Raw genomic sequence first — 21,052 nt, forward strand, 5'->3', positions numbered from 1 at the left:
TAGATGAATGAAATAAAAACAGCGCTGTTTAGCTGTACATTTGACAATTTCCATAAAGTCTGGTCTACTTATTTGCCCACTAAGAACTGTCTGACCAATTACGTTTCAAAGGTATAAACATATTAATATTAATAATACTAACAGTACTACTATTAATATACATTTTTCTGCTTGTGAATATCTAATTTGACTGCAAGTAAATCCACAAATGGTCTGAAAAACCCCTTCAAAGATTTTATCACTAACAAGTCACAACATTGGTGTCAGGTGAATAATAAAAACCTGTGGACTTCGACTATGCAAAGCTAGACTAGAGGCGAGAATGAACCAAACAATGTTGAGAAGTAAAAATCTTGCAATTTTATTTTGCATATAAAGGCAGCTAAATATATCACAATGAAACCTGAAGACAAAAAAAATAAAATAAAAATAAAAAAGAAGAAATCTATCTAAACTATCCCAGGAAGGAGACTGTATCTGAAAGAAAAGCTGAGAGGCATTTACAGTGGCAAGAGTTGAAACAACCATTGGCATCATTTTTTTTTGTGCTAGCAAGACTGCATTTACACAGTGCAAAACTATAAAAAAAAAATAAAAAAAAGGAGAAAAACAAAAACTATCATATGCAAGATATCAAAGGACAACTAAACCTGGTTTCGGCAGGTTCAAAGAAAAAAAAAAAAACAACCTTTGAGATTGTACATTAAAATAATTTTAACTCGAGTACTTGTTTATTGTACGGAACAATACGCCGTAAAGTAGGCAACACTGAAAGAGCTTCAGAGGAACATTTCATGAAAACAGAAAAGAGCATTGTGTGCGCTTCACGCACTTTAAGTCATCACTTACAGGCAAAATGATATTCTTCAAGAGGCTTAGAACAAACACAATTTTAGTTAGAGATTTTACAGCTTACACGCATACATATAGATATACTCATATTTTAAGACATTTTCCAATACACAGAATGAGGCGCTCCAGAATATACATGAGTTAAAATGCATCCATGTCTTCCCTGCGCTTGTAAGAAAGTGTTCTTTGAATGCAAAAAAACAAAAAAAAAAGCACTAAAAAAAGAGAAACCCCCTTACTTTTGGATAAAAAAAACAATAAATATGACGCTTTCTCTTGGCTAGCAGAAAGAAGGGGCTCCAGCCGGAGGAACTTAAAGCTAGTTTAAGGCATTATCCCTGTCAGCAAAAAGAAAGCTTAATTATCCTAAAAAAAAAAAAAGATTATACAAAAGGAACAATGGCATCCCATACCAACTTACTTCGAATATTGACAAAAAAAGACAATTTTACAAATTCACAAAGCGTATTATTTTACAGACTTAATCAGATCTTTTCATAAGATTGTTCACCACTTCTGTTCGCGACACCTCCATGACCTCATCTGTCATCAGAAACCTCCACTGAATCTTTTAGCAAAAGACTGCCGGTTTTAAAAGAAACATTCAAATATCTTTTCTTTAAAAAGTAGTTTTAGAAAACATAAGGGGTAAAGGAGAATACGGCAATGTTCACAGGCGTCTCAAGAGCTGGGGGGGTTTGGGAGGTCAAACACGATGGGAGGGTTTGTGGGTTGAAAGCTGACTGTACAGGTAGAGGCGTTGATGAATGTCGTGTACCCGTCTGTCATAATGCCGTAACCTAGAAGAAACCAGGGAGGGAGGAGTTAATATTCATTTCACCAAACTTACAGAACAAATCATCCAATAATAACGGTTTCAAACCATATGACTTCTTTAGTTGAATACCATCTGCTGGTGTTTTCCCTCACTTTTAAGTCATTTTGGACAAAATAATCCACTAAATGGTGCAGAAAAGATCAAAAGTTTGGGGTTGGTAAGAATTTTTTGTCTCTTAAACTCACCAAAACTACACTTATGGGATCAAAAGAACAGTAAACACAACTATTGTGGAACATGAACTAACGGTTTTATATTTTAATAAATTTTAATGTGTAATTTATTCCTGTGAAGTAAAGGTGAATTTTCAGCATCATAACTCTCTTCAATGTCACATGATCCTTCAGAACTCAATCTAATATAGAGAGAATTATTGCTCAAGAAACATTTATCTTCAATAATGAATAAAATAAATAAAAATAACAGGTAGCCCATTTGAATTATATAACTTTAGTCCATCCATCTCATAGTAGCCTACCAAAATTGTATTAAAAGTAGAAGTAAAATCTTATTGTACTCTTCAAAGCTGGGTACTGTGTCATTTTTTTTTATCTCTTACAAAGAATATTTGGTCCCAACAGGCCAACATTTTCTTTTTATTTTGTTTTCACTTGCGCTCTTTCCAACACACATTACATTACTTATTTCATGGCACACTAATTTTATGTGTTTTTGGCGCCACCTATTGTCATGGGTGTATTATTGACATGTCAAAGTCTAGACCCTGAATATAAGACGAACGCGTTTTTTCAGATGTATTTCCAAGAAAAAAAAACATGGTCTTATATTCGGAACATGCCAATTATCTTACTGGTACAAAACCTATGAATGGCACTATATTTTCTATTATTGATCATTATTTAATTCCACACTTTTTAACAAGACAAAGTTTTGTCATGAAACTCTAGACGGCACAGGTCAATGTACAGTAGGTTCTAACTCTATCTGATATAATTACATCATCATTTATTTTGTATCAGCAGCCAGTGAGCTTGTTGCTTACATATGGGTATCGCTTTCTGTAGCAGTTTTTTGTCATGCGCTTCAGAAACCCTCCACCTCCCCCACCTCCACCTGTATAGACCTGCTACATAATTTTTGGTACGTTATATATGGGGTTTTTTCATATGTTATATGTGCCACAGCAGTATTTCTTACATCACAGCAGCATGTCTGTGGATGTACTGTACTGTTATAGATTGCCCACTGACTGTGAGTGTGTGCATACAAACACACTGAGTAAACACAATAAACCGTACAAGGCCTTTCCTCAAGTGGAGCACTTGTCCAAATTAGCCCCTGGGCCCAGAAACCCTTCTCTGTCTTAAACATGTTTAATTAAAAATATAATAATAATGAAAAGCCTCAGAAGCTGGAGGGAGGAGAGAGTGAGGGCATGCAGCACATCTGGTGAACAGAGTCTGAAGTTGAACCCAAAGGCAGGTCTCTCTGATCCCTCTTCCCTCAGCACTGGGTTAAACTTGTAGCCAAATCTGGTGTTAAAATGCAACCCATATCCATATCTATTTATATCATAAACTGCTTATTGGGATTACATGTTTGTGCTGATGTAGTTAATGTTCTGAGACTCTCAATCTATAAAAGACATTTCTGTTACAAAGGCTACGTTTACACTTGGCATCAGTTTTGGGGTAATGCATTACAAGTAATGCGAGTTATGTAATCAGATACCTTTTTTTAAGTAACTAGTAAAGTAATGCATTAATTTACAAGAAAATATCTGACTTACTTTTTCTAAAAAGTAACACCAGTTACTTTGTTTTCCCATTTATTGACTGACAAGTCTCCTGTCCCCATATTAGGAGAAACAGAGACATTGTGTGCACTCTGCGATCATGTGTCTTTGCTGTTGACCTTCGATGACCAGTTCAACCATACTAATAAGCAAAAATGATGCTTTATCCAAAAAAACTTTCGATAAACTAACAATTGTGCTTCATTGTTATATTGCTGAAAAGTGTTGAACCACCTTCTCCTGCGTATACTGTAAAGACGTGAATTTACTTTTCCTTCAGCCTTATGTTTATTCATTACACTTTGTGGTGTGAAAGGGCTTTTACAATTTCTATACATAAACTTCTTATATTAAAAATAATCAAGCCCTGCTCATATTTAAAAAATAAAAAGTAACTAAGTAATGTAATAAGTTACTTTTTAGGGAGTAATGCAATATTGTAATGCATTACTTTTAAAAGAGACTTTCCCCAACACTGCTTGGCATCGATCAGGCAGATCGGATCATCAGTTAATCAGGACACGGTGCGTTTACACTTGGCAACACCAGCTGATTTCTATATCTGGATAACCGATCATGCAAAACAACGCAAAATAAGTCTGCAGAGGACGGCCCTGGTGCAAAGTCAACCCGAAGTCACGGGACATTTAACAAAAGATAATAACTGTACAAGTCTCCCTATCGGTCCAAAGCCTCTCTCTTCTGACGGTTCGGGAGAGCAGGGGCGGGGTTTTGTGTGACGTTGACCTATGAATGCAGACACGATTGGATTGTGTTTACATTACATTGAGATCTGATCATAATGCGTCCTTGACTACCTCTGGACCACAATCATTTAGAGGATTCAATTAGATTTGAGAAAATATTAAAATAGAAAACAATTATTTTAAACTATAATATTTCACAATACTTTTATACCTTGTTTTTGATCAGATAAATGCAGACTTGGTGAGCATAACAGCCCCCAATTTTTGAATAGTAGAGTATATTTATTTAGGCCTGTTTCAGATTACAGCAAAAGATCCATCAGCTCTGCTTATGGTTATCATACAGGGATATTGGTCTGCTCAAAGCTTCTAAAAGGGAACCATTCCTAAATGACGTGTAGCTGTTATATTAAAGTGATGCTGCAATATGTCTGGCCTCTTTTTTTTATAGTCTTTATTGTGGTTATAATTCATAAAAATGTATTAATGACTGAACTTTTGGTATATTTTATCACATTGCTGTTGCCTCTCTTTTTATGATTTGTCAATGAACACCCTTCAACAATGGAAATCACTGTAGTGCACAATGATTCATTTTATTTTTTTTTTTTCATTCTTTGTGGTTACTCACCTTCATGAATTCCTCCGAAGACATGGAGCTTGGGCCGGACTCTCCTCTGGACTGTGTTTAACAGCTCAACACACCCAACTCTTTGCAGCTCCTTCGGTACCCAGTCCCTAAAACCTACACACACACACACACACACATACCATAAATACCAGCTTCAAATCTCAGAGGAAAAACAGCTCACATTGTGACTCATGTCCAAGTTTTAGTGCTTTTTAACATGAAGCATTAAAAGATAAGACAATCGTAATAAAAAGAAAACAACAACTCTAATTTACAGCTCTAAGGTGTTATTTTACTATCATTGATATTCCATTATAGTTTTTGTTACTATTTGGAATTATATTTTTCTTTTGAAATGAAACTTTTCATTTTTGATTTGATTTTATATATATTTAATTTAATTTAATGTATATTTTATTTCAAGTATTTTTTTTATGGTTATATATTTTTAAATTTAGTTTTAGTTAACAATAATACCCTGCTCTGAGGATAGATCATAGTTTAAGTTTTGGCAATTTTGTTGCACGGTTTTGTCTTTTTTTTTTTTTTTTTTTGCTTGCTTAAATATATATGTTGATATAATTTTGAATTCAAGTTTTAATTTTAACAACATGTACTACAGAAATAAAATGTTTTTTAATATTTTATTTTATTTCAGGTAACATTCATTTCAATTAATGAAAATGTGTTATTATGGTTTAAATTTTAGTTTTAATGAAATGCTCTGAAGACAGATATTACTTCATGCATGCCAAAAATGTCACTCTTTCCTTCTCCTATAACTTCGTATGACGGGTTTCTTGACATGCATGACAACAGGCTTCATGCGAAAGCCATTTAATGTATTCTCAAGCATTTGAATAATTGGATGGAACTCCATTAGGATTGGTTAATTGAACTCACCGAGGGGTGGCCCATGGGTCATGAGAATATCAATGCCCTCTGGGATGAGGTTCCACTTATCGAGCAGGGACTGTCCCCTGGGCAGGTTAAAACCCCAGCCATTAAACCACGGCGTCCTGCGGGGAGACAGAGAAAAACACATCCATAAGCACCACACATGCATCCATCCACGCGGCGGGACAGAGACGTGGTCGCACAGTTTAAAATGACAGCTGACGGCGGATGCAGAGAAACAATCTCAACCTGTCAAAGTGATCTTCTTTCCTCCATCCATCCCTGGAGGAAGCTTCAAAGTGTGAAATGAGAAGGGCTTCACTGCAGGCTGCCATAATAAATGCAAATGCTCTGGGAGATGCAGCCGCAGAGAGCAAGCAGCCCCCTCTCCCATGACTGCTATAGATTGATAGCTCAAATAAAGCCACGGGGTTAATGTAGGTACGACGCCCAAATGAAATAATGTGAAAAATGAGGGCGCGCTCGTATGCGGCTGTATTTATACATCTATATGTTTGTGTCAAGCTGAGGGTCTGATAGTGATGATAAATTGAGCATCCATCTGTCCCAGGTCTGGTGAAAAACACTAATCACCGTCTGTGGAAATCACCAGAACAGGAAGTCGAGCACTCTTTATAGAAAATTACAGACAGCGCAGAACAGGTTTCCTGATGAAAAGCTTTTAGCAAAGCCCAAAAGTGCTACACATGTATGATTATGGATTCGGGTAAACGGATGGAGATCGTGTTGGAGTTTTCTTCTTCTTTTTTAACCATAATAGATATATTCGTGCAGGTACTGTGCTAGTTTCATGTTATACAAATGTGATAGCAACAAAGAAATGAGGAGCAATGTGAGAAACATTTTACTAAAAAAAAAAAAAAGTAATCTATCTATCATATAAATCACAACATCCACGATGTGGTTTTTCATAAGCAGCATAATTTTTTTTTTTACTTGTTTCCAAACAGGGTTACAATTTTATAAGAGAGCGACAGAGAAAAAGAGAGGCAGGAAGGTTTTAGGTGCTATTTTTGACTTCGCTGCAGTGTTTTTCGTATTGAATTTGACCAGGAGGGGAAATCAGGGCTCAGAAACATCAATAAGCTTTGTTACAATCCGAGGCCGCCACAGCGACAGCCTCCAATGATTATCGAACAGCGATCGAGCGGAGGGGAGACCTGACACATATAAAACACTTCCTGCAGTCGTTCAATCTCTATCTGCAGAGAGAAAAAAAATTAGAGAGTCGGGGGGAAAAAAAAAGCAGAGAATTTACAGAGGTCTTAGGTTGTTGTCTCTAACAAGGAACTGAACTCTGCAACAAAGTGAACAGATTTATACAAAATTGTCAAGAAAGGAGTAGGAAAATGTGTATGTTAAGCTGACAAGGCTGTATTGCATTTCATCCCTGTGGTGAGGATAAGCAGAAATGTGTCTTGGGGGGGGGGGAGTACAAGTCTTAAACAGCTCTGACTTGACATAACTCATAGCGAACCAGGCCGTTCTGCGCTGCGGCAGCAATTTGTCACAGACGCTGCACAAAATGGAGCTTTGGTCGAAAACACTCCAGCAACATTGGCTTCTAAAAACGGGAAAAAGAACGATAACATGAGCGCAGACGGTGCGGCGTAAATCCAACCTATATCTCACGACCTGAGCATATTTCAAATAATCTTCTGAAATAAATATATTATCCAGAAAATACAACGTTCGTTCATATCGTGTAGTGCATGGTAGGAATGTTAAGGTACGGATGCTGGGAGATCAGACTGCACAAAGGACCCATTGTTAGTGTCCGTGAATGAAATACACCTTCCGTGCGAGTGCATTTGTTAACCTCCATAAAGATTAATGACATCCCGGACACATTAAGGAAAGCTTGTTTCCTCTATGGACCCAAGCACATAAGTCTTATTATACTGTACAGAGGTGTGAGTGTGTGTGTGTGTGTGTTTTGAGTTGGTAGATGCGAGGATGGGATGTGATCCGGCTACACTGACGCACCAGATTAGATAGTCCTCTCGCAGATCCACCATCTGCACAATGTCAGAATAAATTTGTGTACAGTTGTAATTCATGCAGACGGAGATAACATTATTTGACAATTTTTTCATTGCACTCAAAATATCCTTGAAAATCATTTTCAGATTTAATAATGCCGGTACATCCAAAAAACAACAACAACAACAAACAGAACAAATCAGTAATGATAGACGTTCACCTTGCTAGTACCAGGTTGGACCCCCATTTGCCTTCAAAACTGCCTAAATTCTTTGTGGCATAGATTCAACAAGGTGTTGGAAACATTCATCAGAGATATTGGTCCATATTGACACGATAACATCATGCAGTTGCTGCAGGTTTGTCTGCTGCACATCCATGATGTGAATCTCCCGTTCCACCACATCCCGAAGCTGCTCTACTGGATTGAGATCTGGTGACTGCGGAGGATATTTGGGTAAAGTGAACTCATTGTCATGTTCAAGAAGCCAGTCTGAGATGATTTGAGCTTTGTGACATGGTGCACTATCCTGCTGGAAGATGGGTACACTGTAGTCATCAAGGGATGGAAATGGTCAAAACCAATACTCAGGTATGCTGTAGCGTTTAAACGATGCTTAATTGGCAGTAAGGGGCCCAAAGTGTGCCAAGAAAATATCCCTCACACCATTTTACCAGCAGCCTGAACCATTAAACCAAGTCAGGATGGATCCACGCTTTTATGTTCTTTACGCCAAATTCTGCCCCTACCATCTGAATGTCGCAGCAGAAATCGAGACTCATCAGACCACGCAACATTTTCCATTCTTCTATCGTCCAATGTTGGTGAGCTTGTTCGAACTGTAGCCTCTGTTTCCTGTTCTTAGCTGACAGGAGCGGCTCCCGGTGTGGTCTTCTGCTGCTGTAGCCCGTCTGCTTCAGGGTTCAGAGATGGTATTCTGCATATTTTGGCTGTAACAAGTGGTTATTTGAGTAACTGTTGCTTTTCTACACTCTCTAACCAGTCTGCCCATTCTCCTCTGACCTCTGACATCAACAAGGTTTTTTCGTCCACACAACTACCGCTCACTGGATATTTTCTCTTTTTCGGACCATTCTCTATAAACCCTAGAGATGGTTGTTCGTGAAAATCCCAGTAAATCAGCAGTTTTTGAAATACTCTGACCAGCCCGTCTGGCACCAACAACCATTCTACTTTCAAAGTCACTTAAATGCCCTTTCTTTCTCAACAAGTCGTCTTCATCACATCTAGATGCCTAAATGCACTGAGTTGCAGTCATGCAAAAGGCTGATTAGCAATTTGTGTTACCAAGCAATTGAACAGGTGTACCTAATAAAGTGGCCGGTGAGTGAGTAAATAAATAAATACTAAGTGCATACACGCACACGCGCATGCACACACGCACACACACACACACACAATTAACATGATAGCTTTAAAATCCAGCATTATTTATATTACTTGTGTTTTTGTTTACTTTTCTTAGTTTTTTTGTATTGATCATACAATATTGTTAGTGAAAGAATAGAAAACAATGAAGAAATAATTGTACTTGCACAATCCTATTGCTACAGAATAATTATTAGTACTATGACATTAATAATGATTTCAAACTTTTAAAGTTTCAATTTTCAATACAGAGTTAAATGAAGAGTTAATTAGTACACTGATTTTGTAGTGCAAGAATTAATTAATGTTCCAACTTCAGTGGATAATTACATTTAATCTAAGTGTCCTGTAGTATGTGATTACTTGCAATATAGACTACATTTACAGTGTTACAGAGACTGACAAGAAATATATGATTGAAACAGATGTGACTCAAACTGCCCTGCTTACACAACAGCTTACAGAAGTCAATACTCTCAGTATGAAAAACGTCCTGTCCTACTAAAATTGACACCGACTTCTGCAAAAATGTACAATTATTTCAAATATACATATTAGCAATTTGGTATCAAAACACTGTAGGGAGGTCACTTAATGCATCATATTTGATCAGTGTTTGTCCCCCTATGTCAATCCCAGTGAGTTCGATCATCACACACAGCCTCTCTGTCTCCTCATATACTGCTCTCTGTTCATGTGTGAGGAACGGATGGAGTATTACTAGCTCCAGCTGTCAGGCAGCAGGACATTACACACCGAGCAATGCAAAGGTCAGAGGCCTACAAATATAATAGACAAAACAAACATGGAGAGAGAGAGAGGGGGAGCGAGATAACATTAAACTCTCAATACACAGCGCTCCTCTGACCCACGCCACAGCACCACAGAGCAAAATCACAGTCTTCCCGAAATGTTTACCTCCTCCACCATTACAAAGGAAGGTCCACCGAGCTTATGAACACAAACACTCCACCCTCACTCAGCACGAGCTCTCGCTTGAACCGGTTACACGATTAAAAAGTCCACCAGGCTTTGAGGTCTGACCCTGCCATGGCCTAAGAAACAGCACTGTTTAAACAACGTCTGCCGCCAGGATGGGAAAAGAGTCATGTTTTGTCATTGTTGAACTCTTTCATGGCATAATGCTTTGACTCTCAGGTCTGAGAGCGGGCACGGTGAGTCGTTCATGTCATGGATTACGGCACGATATGAAAGGGTCGTGTTCAGGTCAGGGGTGAAATCTGCCTTCCTCTGGTAAGACAATCTGATGTTATTCAGAGATAGGCCTGGAAGTGAATGTGGGGGTGTGTATTCACACGGTGCATGCAGGTTCACGTGGCTTTTGTTCAACCGTGTGGAGCGTTGCGATAAGATCAGAAACCTAAGTGTGATACTCATCTGAGACACCATTAATCTGCTCTACAATGGAAGAGAATGGAGAAGGGAATAGTGGTAGTGCTGGATGGGGGAGAAAGAAGAGGCATGTGTGCGAAAGAGAGAATGAGATGAAGAACTATTCAAGGTAGACGAAAGGCAAGAAATTATGCTTAGAAACCAAAAGGGAAGAGAGAACTAAAGCAAGGAGGAGGCAATGTAGAAATGAATGAGAGAAGAAGAGGACGATCAATGATGAATGCACGTAGGAAGAAAGGAAAAAAGAAAGGAAGGGTGAAAGCATGAAGCAATAGGTTGAAGAAAGGAAAGAAAGAAGAAGAAAGACAAAGAAAAGAAGAGAAGGTAAAGAAGGTGGCAGGAAAAGTGGAAGAATGAATGAAGGGAGGAACAGAAGAAAAAAGGAATTAAGAGGAAAAGTACAGAAGAAGGGATGAGGAAGAATGTACACAAGAAGGAAAACAAAAAAGAAGGAAGATAGGAAGGCTAGTAGAAAGGAAGTAGATCAATTGAAGGAGGAATGGATGGATGAAGAGAAAAAGAGGAAAGAAAAAACTAAGGTACAAGGAAGGGAAGAAAGGAAGAAACTAATAAGGATGGAATGGAAGAAGATAAAAAAAGATTACAGGAAAGGGGAGAAAGAAAGAAAAAATAGGATGAAGGAGGACAAGAAAGGGAGAAAATGGGGAAAAAGAAGGAAGGAAGACAGAACTGAATGAGAGAATAAGAACAAGACAACTAATAAAATTAGTGATGAAGTGAAGGTTGGAAGGGAGAAAAATAAATAAAGAGGTGGAAGGAAAGAAGGAAAGAGAGAAAGTAGGAAAAATATGGAAGAATTAAAGAAAGGAAGGGAAGTTGAGAGAAGGTGGAAAAATGTGGCAGTGATAGTGGAAGTAATGATGAACAGAACAGAAAAAAAGGATGGAAGAGGAAGAAAGAAAAAACTAAGAAAATGAAGGAAAAGAAAGAAATGATAAAAGGATGGAAGAAGGACAAGTATGGTGATGAATGGTGGAAGCCACGGTATCAACAAAGAAGCAGAGGGAAAAGAAGAAGAAAAAGGAAGCAGGGAAGTATGGAAGGAAGGAAGGGGAAGAAAGGATGAACATGGGATATAAGACCCATGGAAGGAAGGAAGAAAGAAAGAAAGAAAGGAACAGAAATTGCAGAAGGAGGTATGGCATCAATGAAGCAGCAGAGGCAAAAGAGGAAAGGGAAGAAAGGAGGCACAAAGGAAGGAAAACAGGCAGCACGGAGAGCTGCAGGAAGTGTGAGGAAGTGAAAGACGGCTCATCATGTGACAGTGATCCAGCACAGAGCAGTGCACTGCAGTCCCCAGAGAGAGCTCCAGTGACCGCTCCATTCATCTGCTCCCTCACCTCACTGTCACTGCAGCACACAGGTCACCTCAACACCCGCCTAATTGATTCGCCTGTCAAACGCAATGAAGGGTTGGATGTTAATAGGGGTTTTATTTGTCCCGAGGGGGGCCGACCCGACTGCCACAGGACAGTATATTTATCTATCCCCACACACGTGTAATGCCCAGTTTCAAAGCGCTCATCTCCAGTTTATCAAGCACCCAGAGTCCCGCCATAATGATACCCAATGCACCGACCCCTGATAAATGACTTCTCGGCCCAAAGCCACTCGCAGCTTAACTTAGGGGAGGAGACATGAGCCGGTAATAGTGGGGTTTGTCTCTGTTTGGGATGCTGATAATGACCTGTGCTGGACTGTAACGGATGGATGCGGGCAGAGGGCGAGGGAACGGCTGAGTTTAAAGGGGTCCTGGAGGACAACACGAGTGAAGAGGGACAGATGCTTAACTGTGGGGCAATAAGATGGTGCTGTCCTCAGGGAGAGAACGGGACACTAAACAATAAACCCCAAACATAAATCCTTCTTTTTAAAAAAAAACTTTTTTTTTTACATTGAAATTCAAACAGCATCTTCTGATATTGTACCACGATACCAAGAAAAAAAAAAAAAAACGGTGAATTAAATAAATAAAAAGTCTGATTTTTAGACAGGCAATTTTTGAGAACAATCGCTTGCTTTAAAGCAAGTGATAAGTAAATTTTAATAAAAAAAATGAAAAATCATAATATATATATATACACATACACACACATATATATATATATATACACATACACACACATATATATATATATATATATATATATATATATACATACATACATATACACACACACACACACACATACATATATATTATTGTAATTTATTTATTATTATTTGTATTATTATTATTATTATTTTATTTATAATTTACAAACTACCTTATGATTGAACCCAAGACTCACGGAATCACAGCTGTATTTTTGTGCTGCTCACTTGTGATTGGATCACCCAAGACAGATGTTAATACCAGGTGCTATCACAGTCTTAGTAACACGACCTCCAAATTCAATGCGTTTTGCAAAACATTGTTGACTACGTCTCAACATTTTGGAAATGAAAGGTACATCAGGGATGAAAGGTATAAACACGGTTATGGGAGGAAGGAAATTAAACAGGTGTAGCACACAGGAACTGAACGAAAAAAACACACCAGCATTTTTTATTCTGAAAATACCGGATGTGAGTTTTCAGGAGAAGTGAAAGAAAAAAATAGCATCAGACACGACTCAAGTTTTCAACAAAAAATATAGCTCATTAAAACACATCCGACACATACGCACGTGTGTGCGGACACACACACACACACACACACGTCCCCTGAGAGCTCCTCCTGCAGAGCGCCATGAAGGATTAAAGCAGGCATCAAAGGGCACGGTGCGCCAGTGAAATATTCAGCAGTCTCTGCGGGAAGCGGGAGCTCCGGTGAATGTGTGTCTTGCAAAGTCAAAGCCGAGGGATTCAGTACCTGAACCCTGTACAGAGAAAGTGTCAGACACATATTAAATATTTAACCAGCTCAACAGCGCTGGAAATGACTTCACACTACGCACATGAGCTCCACAGCTGAGGTGAGACGCTCACGAGGAGATAAAAAGGTCTACGAACTTCAGCAGAATTATTGGAGTAATTAATGATCATTCAGGAGGGAAAACATTTTGTTCTGTGCAGAATATAAAAAGAGTTCAAGAGCAGGCAGTAAATAATTTCTCAGTGAACCTCATTAAAAATCACAACAAAATCTAAAGATAAAAAAAAGGTGCTGAACACCTCTGCCATAGGTTGACAGGTTTCAAATATTTGCAAAATGTACTTTTTTTTATTAATAATAATAATAATAATAAACTATTTTTAATGGTATACAGACATTTAATCAATTTTAATATAGATACAATAAAGTTTTACAAGCTACAGCAGTAAAGACCTGTTTTTTCTCCTATTTTATTTACACATACACACACACTTACATATATACACATATTTTATATATGTACGTATTATTATATAACATATTACTTTATACAAATATTTTACTATTTTGCACAAAATGGACCATTCATAATAACTTTTTATTCCTCAATTTCCTTTACCATAAGTAAAAGTGAACAAAATAAAATAAAATAAACAATCCAAATATTTTAATAAATAATAACAATAATAATAAAAATCTCACTTATTACTGCAATTCATTTCTTGTTAATTTTTATTTTTAATCAGCATAAATTAGAGGCAGTTTAGCAAAACTGCCATGAATTACACATTTTTATTAATATATATATATATATATAATTTTTTTTTAAATCTGTATTTAAGTAATTACTTTTTTCCCCATTATGGTAAAGAAAGTTTGAGAGGAAAATGTGTCATGAAAAACAATGTCATAATGCAAATATTTCTCAATAGCCCTTTATAATATATCATCTTTTGATTTTGGGCTAAAAGACGACCCTGGCCTATTTTTGACAGGTTTAGTGAGTAAGAGACATTAATGTCAATATTCACAAGGACACAAAAGATTTACCATCTACAGCAGTTATTCGAATAATTAATGTTCATCCAGGAGGGAAAACATATTGTGCAGTGCAAAAATAAAGAACAGTTCAAGAGCACACGGGTAGATAAATGTCTCGCCGTGCCAGAGAGAACATGAGTGTGCGTGTGAATACACAGACTGTATGTTTTTCGGGTCACGTAACAAAGAGCAAGTGTGCTCTTTCCAAGCCCGTACGCTTCCATCTCAGTCCTTTTCTTCCCTCTTGGCAGGTATAAAAAGCCTCGCGGAAAAGAAAACGAAGACCTGTGCATTCACACATCAACGCAGAACGACGCAACTTTGAAATATGGATCATTTCAGGAAGCCAAAGAGTAATGAGAGCCCTCTCTGATAGACAGATGGAGAGACACAGTTAGCCCCATTCACCAAACTCAACCCTGTTCACACACTAAAGCCCTTTCACACACACAAAAGAGCCACAGAGACACCGGACTACACTCTGTTTAACTGAAAGAGGGCCAGAGGTGCGATAAGGTTACCTGACCCACAGCACATGACACAGAAGAAAAAGGTGAAGGAGCAGAGTGCAGATCTGGTAGTTCGTATAGTTTCTAGCCAAATAACTTCATGTAACTACAGAAGAGTCTAGTTTAAAAGAGGAAAAATATCGAAACTCTTCGCTCATTTTGGAGCAAGATGCTAAATGTCTAATCAGATTCAACGATCTATGCTAAGCTAAGCTAAAAGTGCTAGCGCCAGACCAAGAGATCGGCTGCATGGATTCAAAAACGGTAAAACTAATCTCTTCGGGAGTTGGAAAATTAGCCTATTTTCAAAAATAGAGGAGTGTTCCTTTAAGAGACACTTTGCTAATATTTTCCCAACATATTTTCAATCACGCGCATGTCTAACAGACACCTGTTCGGTGTGTGTGTGCTATCAGAGCTACGGTATGGAAACTACGGTTACTATGCTAAATGTTGCATGGGTCAGTAGCACATTGGTGTTTCAATTGTTGCATAGCTGATACTTGCAACCTGAGGCCATAACATTTTATAGACGGTAGACGTTAAATCAACAGCATTAAAAAAAGTAGGACTAACTACTGTCTGATTCTCACCAGAGTGAAGCTTGTGTGATGCATTTTACAGAGATGCCTTTCTATGCCCCGGTTTCAAATATTTAGAAGAAAAACATTCACTATGTCCTATACATAATAAAGATGTGAAACTCGGATTTAAAATCTTGATGCTTTAACATTTACGCATTTGACAGACGCTTTTATCCAAAGCAACTTACAGTGCATTCAGGCTATAATTTTTTTTTTGGTTATCAGTATGTATTTTCAGTTTAATGAAGAAATTCAAACTGAGGTGAATCTTCAGAAGCAGGTAAAGGTTTCCTGCTCATTCCTATGGACTGAATGTATTGTTCCAATCATGGAAATGTTTCGGGAAGAATTTGGAAAGAGCCCAACAGAAATTCCTGTTTTCATTCTCCTACTGTAAGCCAAAGATCAAAAAGAGGCGGATGAAAAAAGATTACAGAGGAAGATGAGAAAGAGAGCAGCTCACAGGCGGTACCAATTAGCATTTTGGCATCTGCTTCCCTTTATCGACCTGAGCTTGTTTAATCTACCTCCTTCACCATACCGACATGAGTTACTGTTCAGAGCGGATTCAGAAATCCACAAACGAGAGGCGTTGAAAAACAAAAAGATATTTTTCTGAGGAAGTTCAGAGGGCTCAAAGACTGACAGAACAACAGAGAAAAGACAAAAGACGCCATGTTTGTTCTACTAGCTTAACTACACCTGCTTTTATAATAGAAATGAAGTGTTATTTATAATGCTTAGAAAGTGGATTTAAACTTGAAGAGAGAAAGCGACAAACAGCAACTGAATTCCAAATTGCTTCCTAGTATTAGTTGCTAAAAAGACGTACATTCACTAGCATCCAAAAGTTTCAGTGCATTTTTTAAATAAATTAATACTTTGATTCAGCAAGAACACTGAATTTATCAAAAGGTACAGTAAATACATTTATAATGTTACAAAAGTTACTATTTTTACAAAAAATCCTGCAAAAAATGTATCATGCTTTTCACAACATGCCATCAGAAGAATATATTAAAGAGAAACTGGCCGATTTTGAGTTTTTATAACCGATATCGATATAGACAGATTTATTTATAAAATTTTCAGTCATCTTTTGGTCATCTTAAAAGTATTTTAATTATAAAGTATATGAGATAATGTAAAATGCTTAAACATCTGGAAAAATATCGGTAAAACCGATAATCGGACAATTTCTACTGTTTTTAGTGTATTTTTAAATCACAAATGTAATCTTAAGCATCAGAAATCTTTTTTCAAAAACAAACACTTTTCAGACCACAAACCTTTAAATTGTAATGTAAATATTAATATTTAATTTTATATATTTTTTTAAATGCAAAACTTCTGGTATTGGAAACATTTGAAACCATTGCATTTAAAGGACTGTAGGAAATATTTTGCTAAAATGATGGCAGAATTTATACCAGAAGAACAGCACCAAAGTGCTATCTAACATACCATTTTCAATGCATTATGATTTGAAATCATCTAATTATTATCTATTTATACTATGTTGTCTGTAGTCATTTATGCATGAGTGTGTATAATACCAGAGGAAATCTGTAATTCTGTAGACTTGGGCAATTTAGGGAATTCATGGCAGAAACATATTGGTCATAATTATTAATATGTTGATGAAGGATGTGCATAGATCTGTAACTGATGTCATATCTAAGTACTTTTTCATTCTTATGCTATCACGGGAATGATGGGATATATAATTTGGTTGCATAAGTCAGTCTCGTAATAAACCAGCTAAATGAGTCATGTTTTCATGGCACTCTTTATCACTACTCTTTATCAGCTGTACACAGAATGCACACAGACTAAATGGTCAACATTTACATCTACATATTGTGATCAATAACAATCTGCTTCGGCTGTGATTCTTTAATTGATAAGCATCCTCTTTGGAAAACTTTCGCTAAAAGAAAGACCACATCTCCACAGTGATGTTGTGTGCACTCATTCTAACATGACAGGAACACACCAACAGATAAAGCATCAATTAAACGCCTAATGTGCATCTTTCACTCTTCATTCTATTGTATTAGCACTACCACAAAAAGCTAGCGCTAAAAGCTTCACGTCTTTAGCAGAAAGTGAAAAAGGGAAAGGAAGAAATACAAAATTGCTTTTTTTTTTTTGACCAAAATGACTCCTGAACTTTTAAGTAGAAACTTGAAGGAAGGCAGTATTATTCACACAGGTCTCCATTCAGTCTGCAAGAAGAAGTGGCTGCTGGGAGGGAAGAGATTAGAATCAGTCTGAGAGGAGGGTGGGCGACACTACAATCCACTGAGCCGTGCACCTTATATCGCTTGTAAGGAGTCTAGGGCAAAGGTTTTAGTAGTCAACAGGAAAAGGGGGTAAGTGAATAAATGCCCATGCGAGTGAGAAAGAGAGCCAGGGTGATAAAGGCTATTGTCTTAACCTTTCTATATTGGGTGTTGCCAGGGTCAGAGAGAATAGGCACTTACAATGGACAGGATGTCATATAAATTGGCAGTTTTTTTTTTTTATCCTTCTGAGTCTCGTGGATATGAACAAGTAAAAAGACAGTAAAAGGAACAACACAAAGCATAATTTATTTAAAAAATGTAAACACTTTTTTTCTCCCACACAGTGAGGAATGGCTCTATCTCTCTTTCTATATCATATTATAATATTTTAGGAAGATTAGAAAAATGCAGAAAAAAATGATTATATATATATATATATATATATAACATCTTAGCTTAAAGTTTGCGACATCCACCAACCCAAATCCGTTAACTAAACTCAGGACCTTTGGCACTAAAATAAACGTATCTGAAATCTTATAAACATAATGAATGGTTAAGTCATGTGAGGTCACGATAGTGTGTGGCGTCTCGTGTTTGCATTGTGCATGTAAAATCCCCGGTGTGTATGGTGAACAACGGCCTGGCCAACAGCAGAAACACTATGTTGCTCGTTTCACGGGTAATTAGATTCATGCAACTGTCCTAGTTCTCATTATAGCTAATTCTCTCTCTCTCTCTCTCTCTGGCTGCTTGGACCCAAGACTGATGGATTGAGGGTGGGGGGCTGCGGTGTGGTATGTAACTCGTGGCCGGTGCGGGGAAGGTTAGTGTTTAACATATGTGCGTACACGTAAACAAACACTGGCTCCGTTTGACGTCCTGTCAGCACAGACCTCCGTCTTTCTAATCACAGATCATCGATGTCTGCCATATGTTTCCCTTCACCTTTTCAGAACGATGCTAAGCAGTTTTTTGCTACGTGAATGCGGTTTAAACTGGAAGAAAGAAGGCAGGAGACGAAGAAACACGTTTTTAAGCACAATTAGCAGACCGTGGCTACACGATGACCTCTGACACGAAAGGAGAAAAGAGTCATTCAAAGCCGAGAGGGGGCGGTCACCCGCCTGCCGCTGTGGGTCTGTCTGTCTGACGGTCATGGCCGAGGGTCTGTGGAACATACCCAGACATGGGCCGCTAATTAATGTTGACAAGCCGCCACTCCCCCCGGTCAAGGGTCACCTTGCAATCACTGACAAGTGCAGGTAGTGTCTGCCCCTGGAAAGACGACACAAAGATTCCCAGACGACCTCCTCCAACCCTCCCTCTCCTGTTGGGCCACTCCTCCCCCTCCTCCAGCACTCGCAGAGATTTCTACCCCATAACCGCCCCCCATCTTCTCCTTCAACAGAGGGCAAAGTGTTTTTGTTCTTTCACTCTGCGTCTTAAACACGCAAAGAAGACTCCATCCCATTCATGCACTCAATGAAAGGAGGAGGTGCAAAAAAGGGGGATATAAAGAAACACTATAATGCAAAGGTATAAGCGATTATATATATATATATATATATATATATATATATATATATATATATATATATATATATATATATATATATATATATATATAGACACACACACACACACACACACAGGCATGAGAAAGTTTGGGAACCCCTTGCAGAAGCTGTGAAATGTGAATAATATTAACAAAATAAGAGGGGACATACTAAATGCATCTTATTTTTTATTTAGTACTGTCCTGAGTAAGATATTGTACATAAAAGATGGTCTCAAACACAAGTATAAAAAAGGTTTAAACATTCACTGATGCTCCAGAAGGAAACACGATGCATTAAGAGCCGGGGGTGAAAACTTTTGAACAGGATGAAGATTTCTTATTTTGTTGAAATATCATTTTTTTCCATTTTGTACTGCCCTTCAGAAACAACAGAAGATACTTGCATGTTTCCTGGAACACAAATTAAATACAATTTAGCTTGATCTTCAAAGTCCAAAAGTTTTCACCCCCTGGTGATGCTTAATGCATCGTGTTTCCTTCTGGAGCATCAGTGAACGTTTGAACCTTCTTTAATTGTTGTGTTTGAGTGCATCAATTGTTCTCACTGTGAAAGATGGATCTCAAAATCATACAGTCACTGCTGGAAAGGGTTCAAATATGCAAAAGATGCTGGAAAACTGAAGAAGAATCTGCAGGACCTGGAGGATTTTTCTGAAGAACAGTGATCAGTTTGTGTTCTGTTCAGAATAAACAAGGGACTCATGAACAAACTTCACAAAAAATGTAGGTCATCCAGGTAACCACACATAGTATTAAGAATCAAGGGTTCCCAAACTTTTGAAGTTTTTTTTTTTTATAATTTCACCTATTTTTTTGTCTTGTGGACTATATGTAAACACATTTTATGTCAAATATCTTACTCAGGACAGTACTAAATAAAAAAAATAACATGCATTTTGCATGATCTCCCTTATTTTGTGAAAATCATTCACATTTTCACAGATTCTGCAAGGGGTTCCCAAACTTTTGGATGCCATTGTGTGTGTGTGTGTGTGTATATATATATATATATCACAGACATTTAAATGGAATAAGAGAGTAGGAGACCTAATGGAAAACAACCAACCAATCCAGAATTAATAAAGATTATAATTTAGCACAAAAAAAAAACAAGCAAGCACATTTCCAGCAAATCCTAATTAGCCCTCAAGAAAACCAAGCACTAAGACCCATTTATTGAAGGCTAAATAATTAATGCACGAGGAAAAACAAACAAACAAATGTTTCCCCAAAGTTTCCCTGCAGTCTGTGGTTTATCAGCTGTGACCGGACGCTGATGGATAAATCTGTGTGGGGAACAAAACTGTAAAGCCTCCTTTTGTGGACACCCTGAAATGTAAACAGTAATCATAAATAAAGTAAAAATAAAGTTTTTATACTCTTCAGTCATTTCAATTAGTTTTCTATAAAACTATAGTGTAAACGGTCGTGTGTGTGTGTGTGTGTGTTGCATGTGACGGGAAGATCTCAAACAGTAGCTGCTGTCATGACCCTTCGCCTGACGGAGAGAATGTGACAGAGGAGTAACCCGTGGAGAGCAGGGGGTCGGATGATGAGCCAATGATGGAAGAATGGCGTGTGTGAGAGTGTATACGTGAGAAGGGCTGCGGGAGGTTTTTGAGGGGGAGCTCTGCGTCCCGTCACACTCCGTGGGGCAAAGGTGATGACAAATGCGCCATTTA

General features: G+C 37.8%; 1 protein-coding gene across 1 annotated transcript in view; it reads right to left on the reverse strand.

The window, feature by feature from the left end:
- Positions 1-337: 337 nt before the first annotated feature.
- The window catches only part of LOC127962597 (metallophosphoesterase MPPED2), a 48,968-nt gene continuing 28,253 nt past the window's right edge, over positions 338-21,052 (reverse strand). The window contains exons 5-7 of the mRNA XM_052562224.1: positions 5,688-5,803; positions 4,785-4,898; positions 338-1,652 (exon numbers count right to left, since the gene is read on the reverse strand). Coding sequence (XP_052418184.1) covers positions 1,534-1,652; positions 4,785-4,898; positions 5,688-5,803 — 349 coding nt within the window. The 3' untranslated portion in view covers positions 338-1,533. The remainder of the gene's footprint in view (positions 1,653-4,784; positions 4,899-5,687; positions 5,804-21,052) is intronic.

Source organism: Carassius gibelio, chromosome B7 (genome assembly GCF_023724105.1).
Source record: "Carassius gibelio isolate Cgi1373 ecotype wild population from Czech Republic chromosome B7, carGib1.2-hapl.c, whole genome shotgun sequence".
Taxonomy (NCBI): Eukaryota; Metazoa; Chordata; class Actinopteri; order Cypriniformes; family Cyprinidae; genus Carassius; species Carassius gibelio.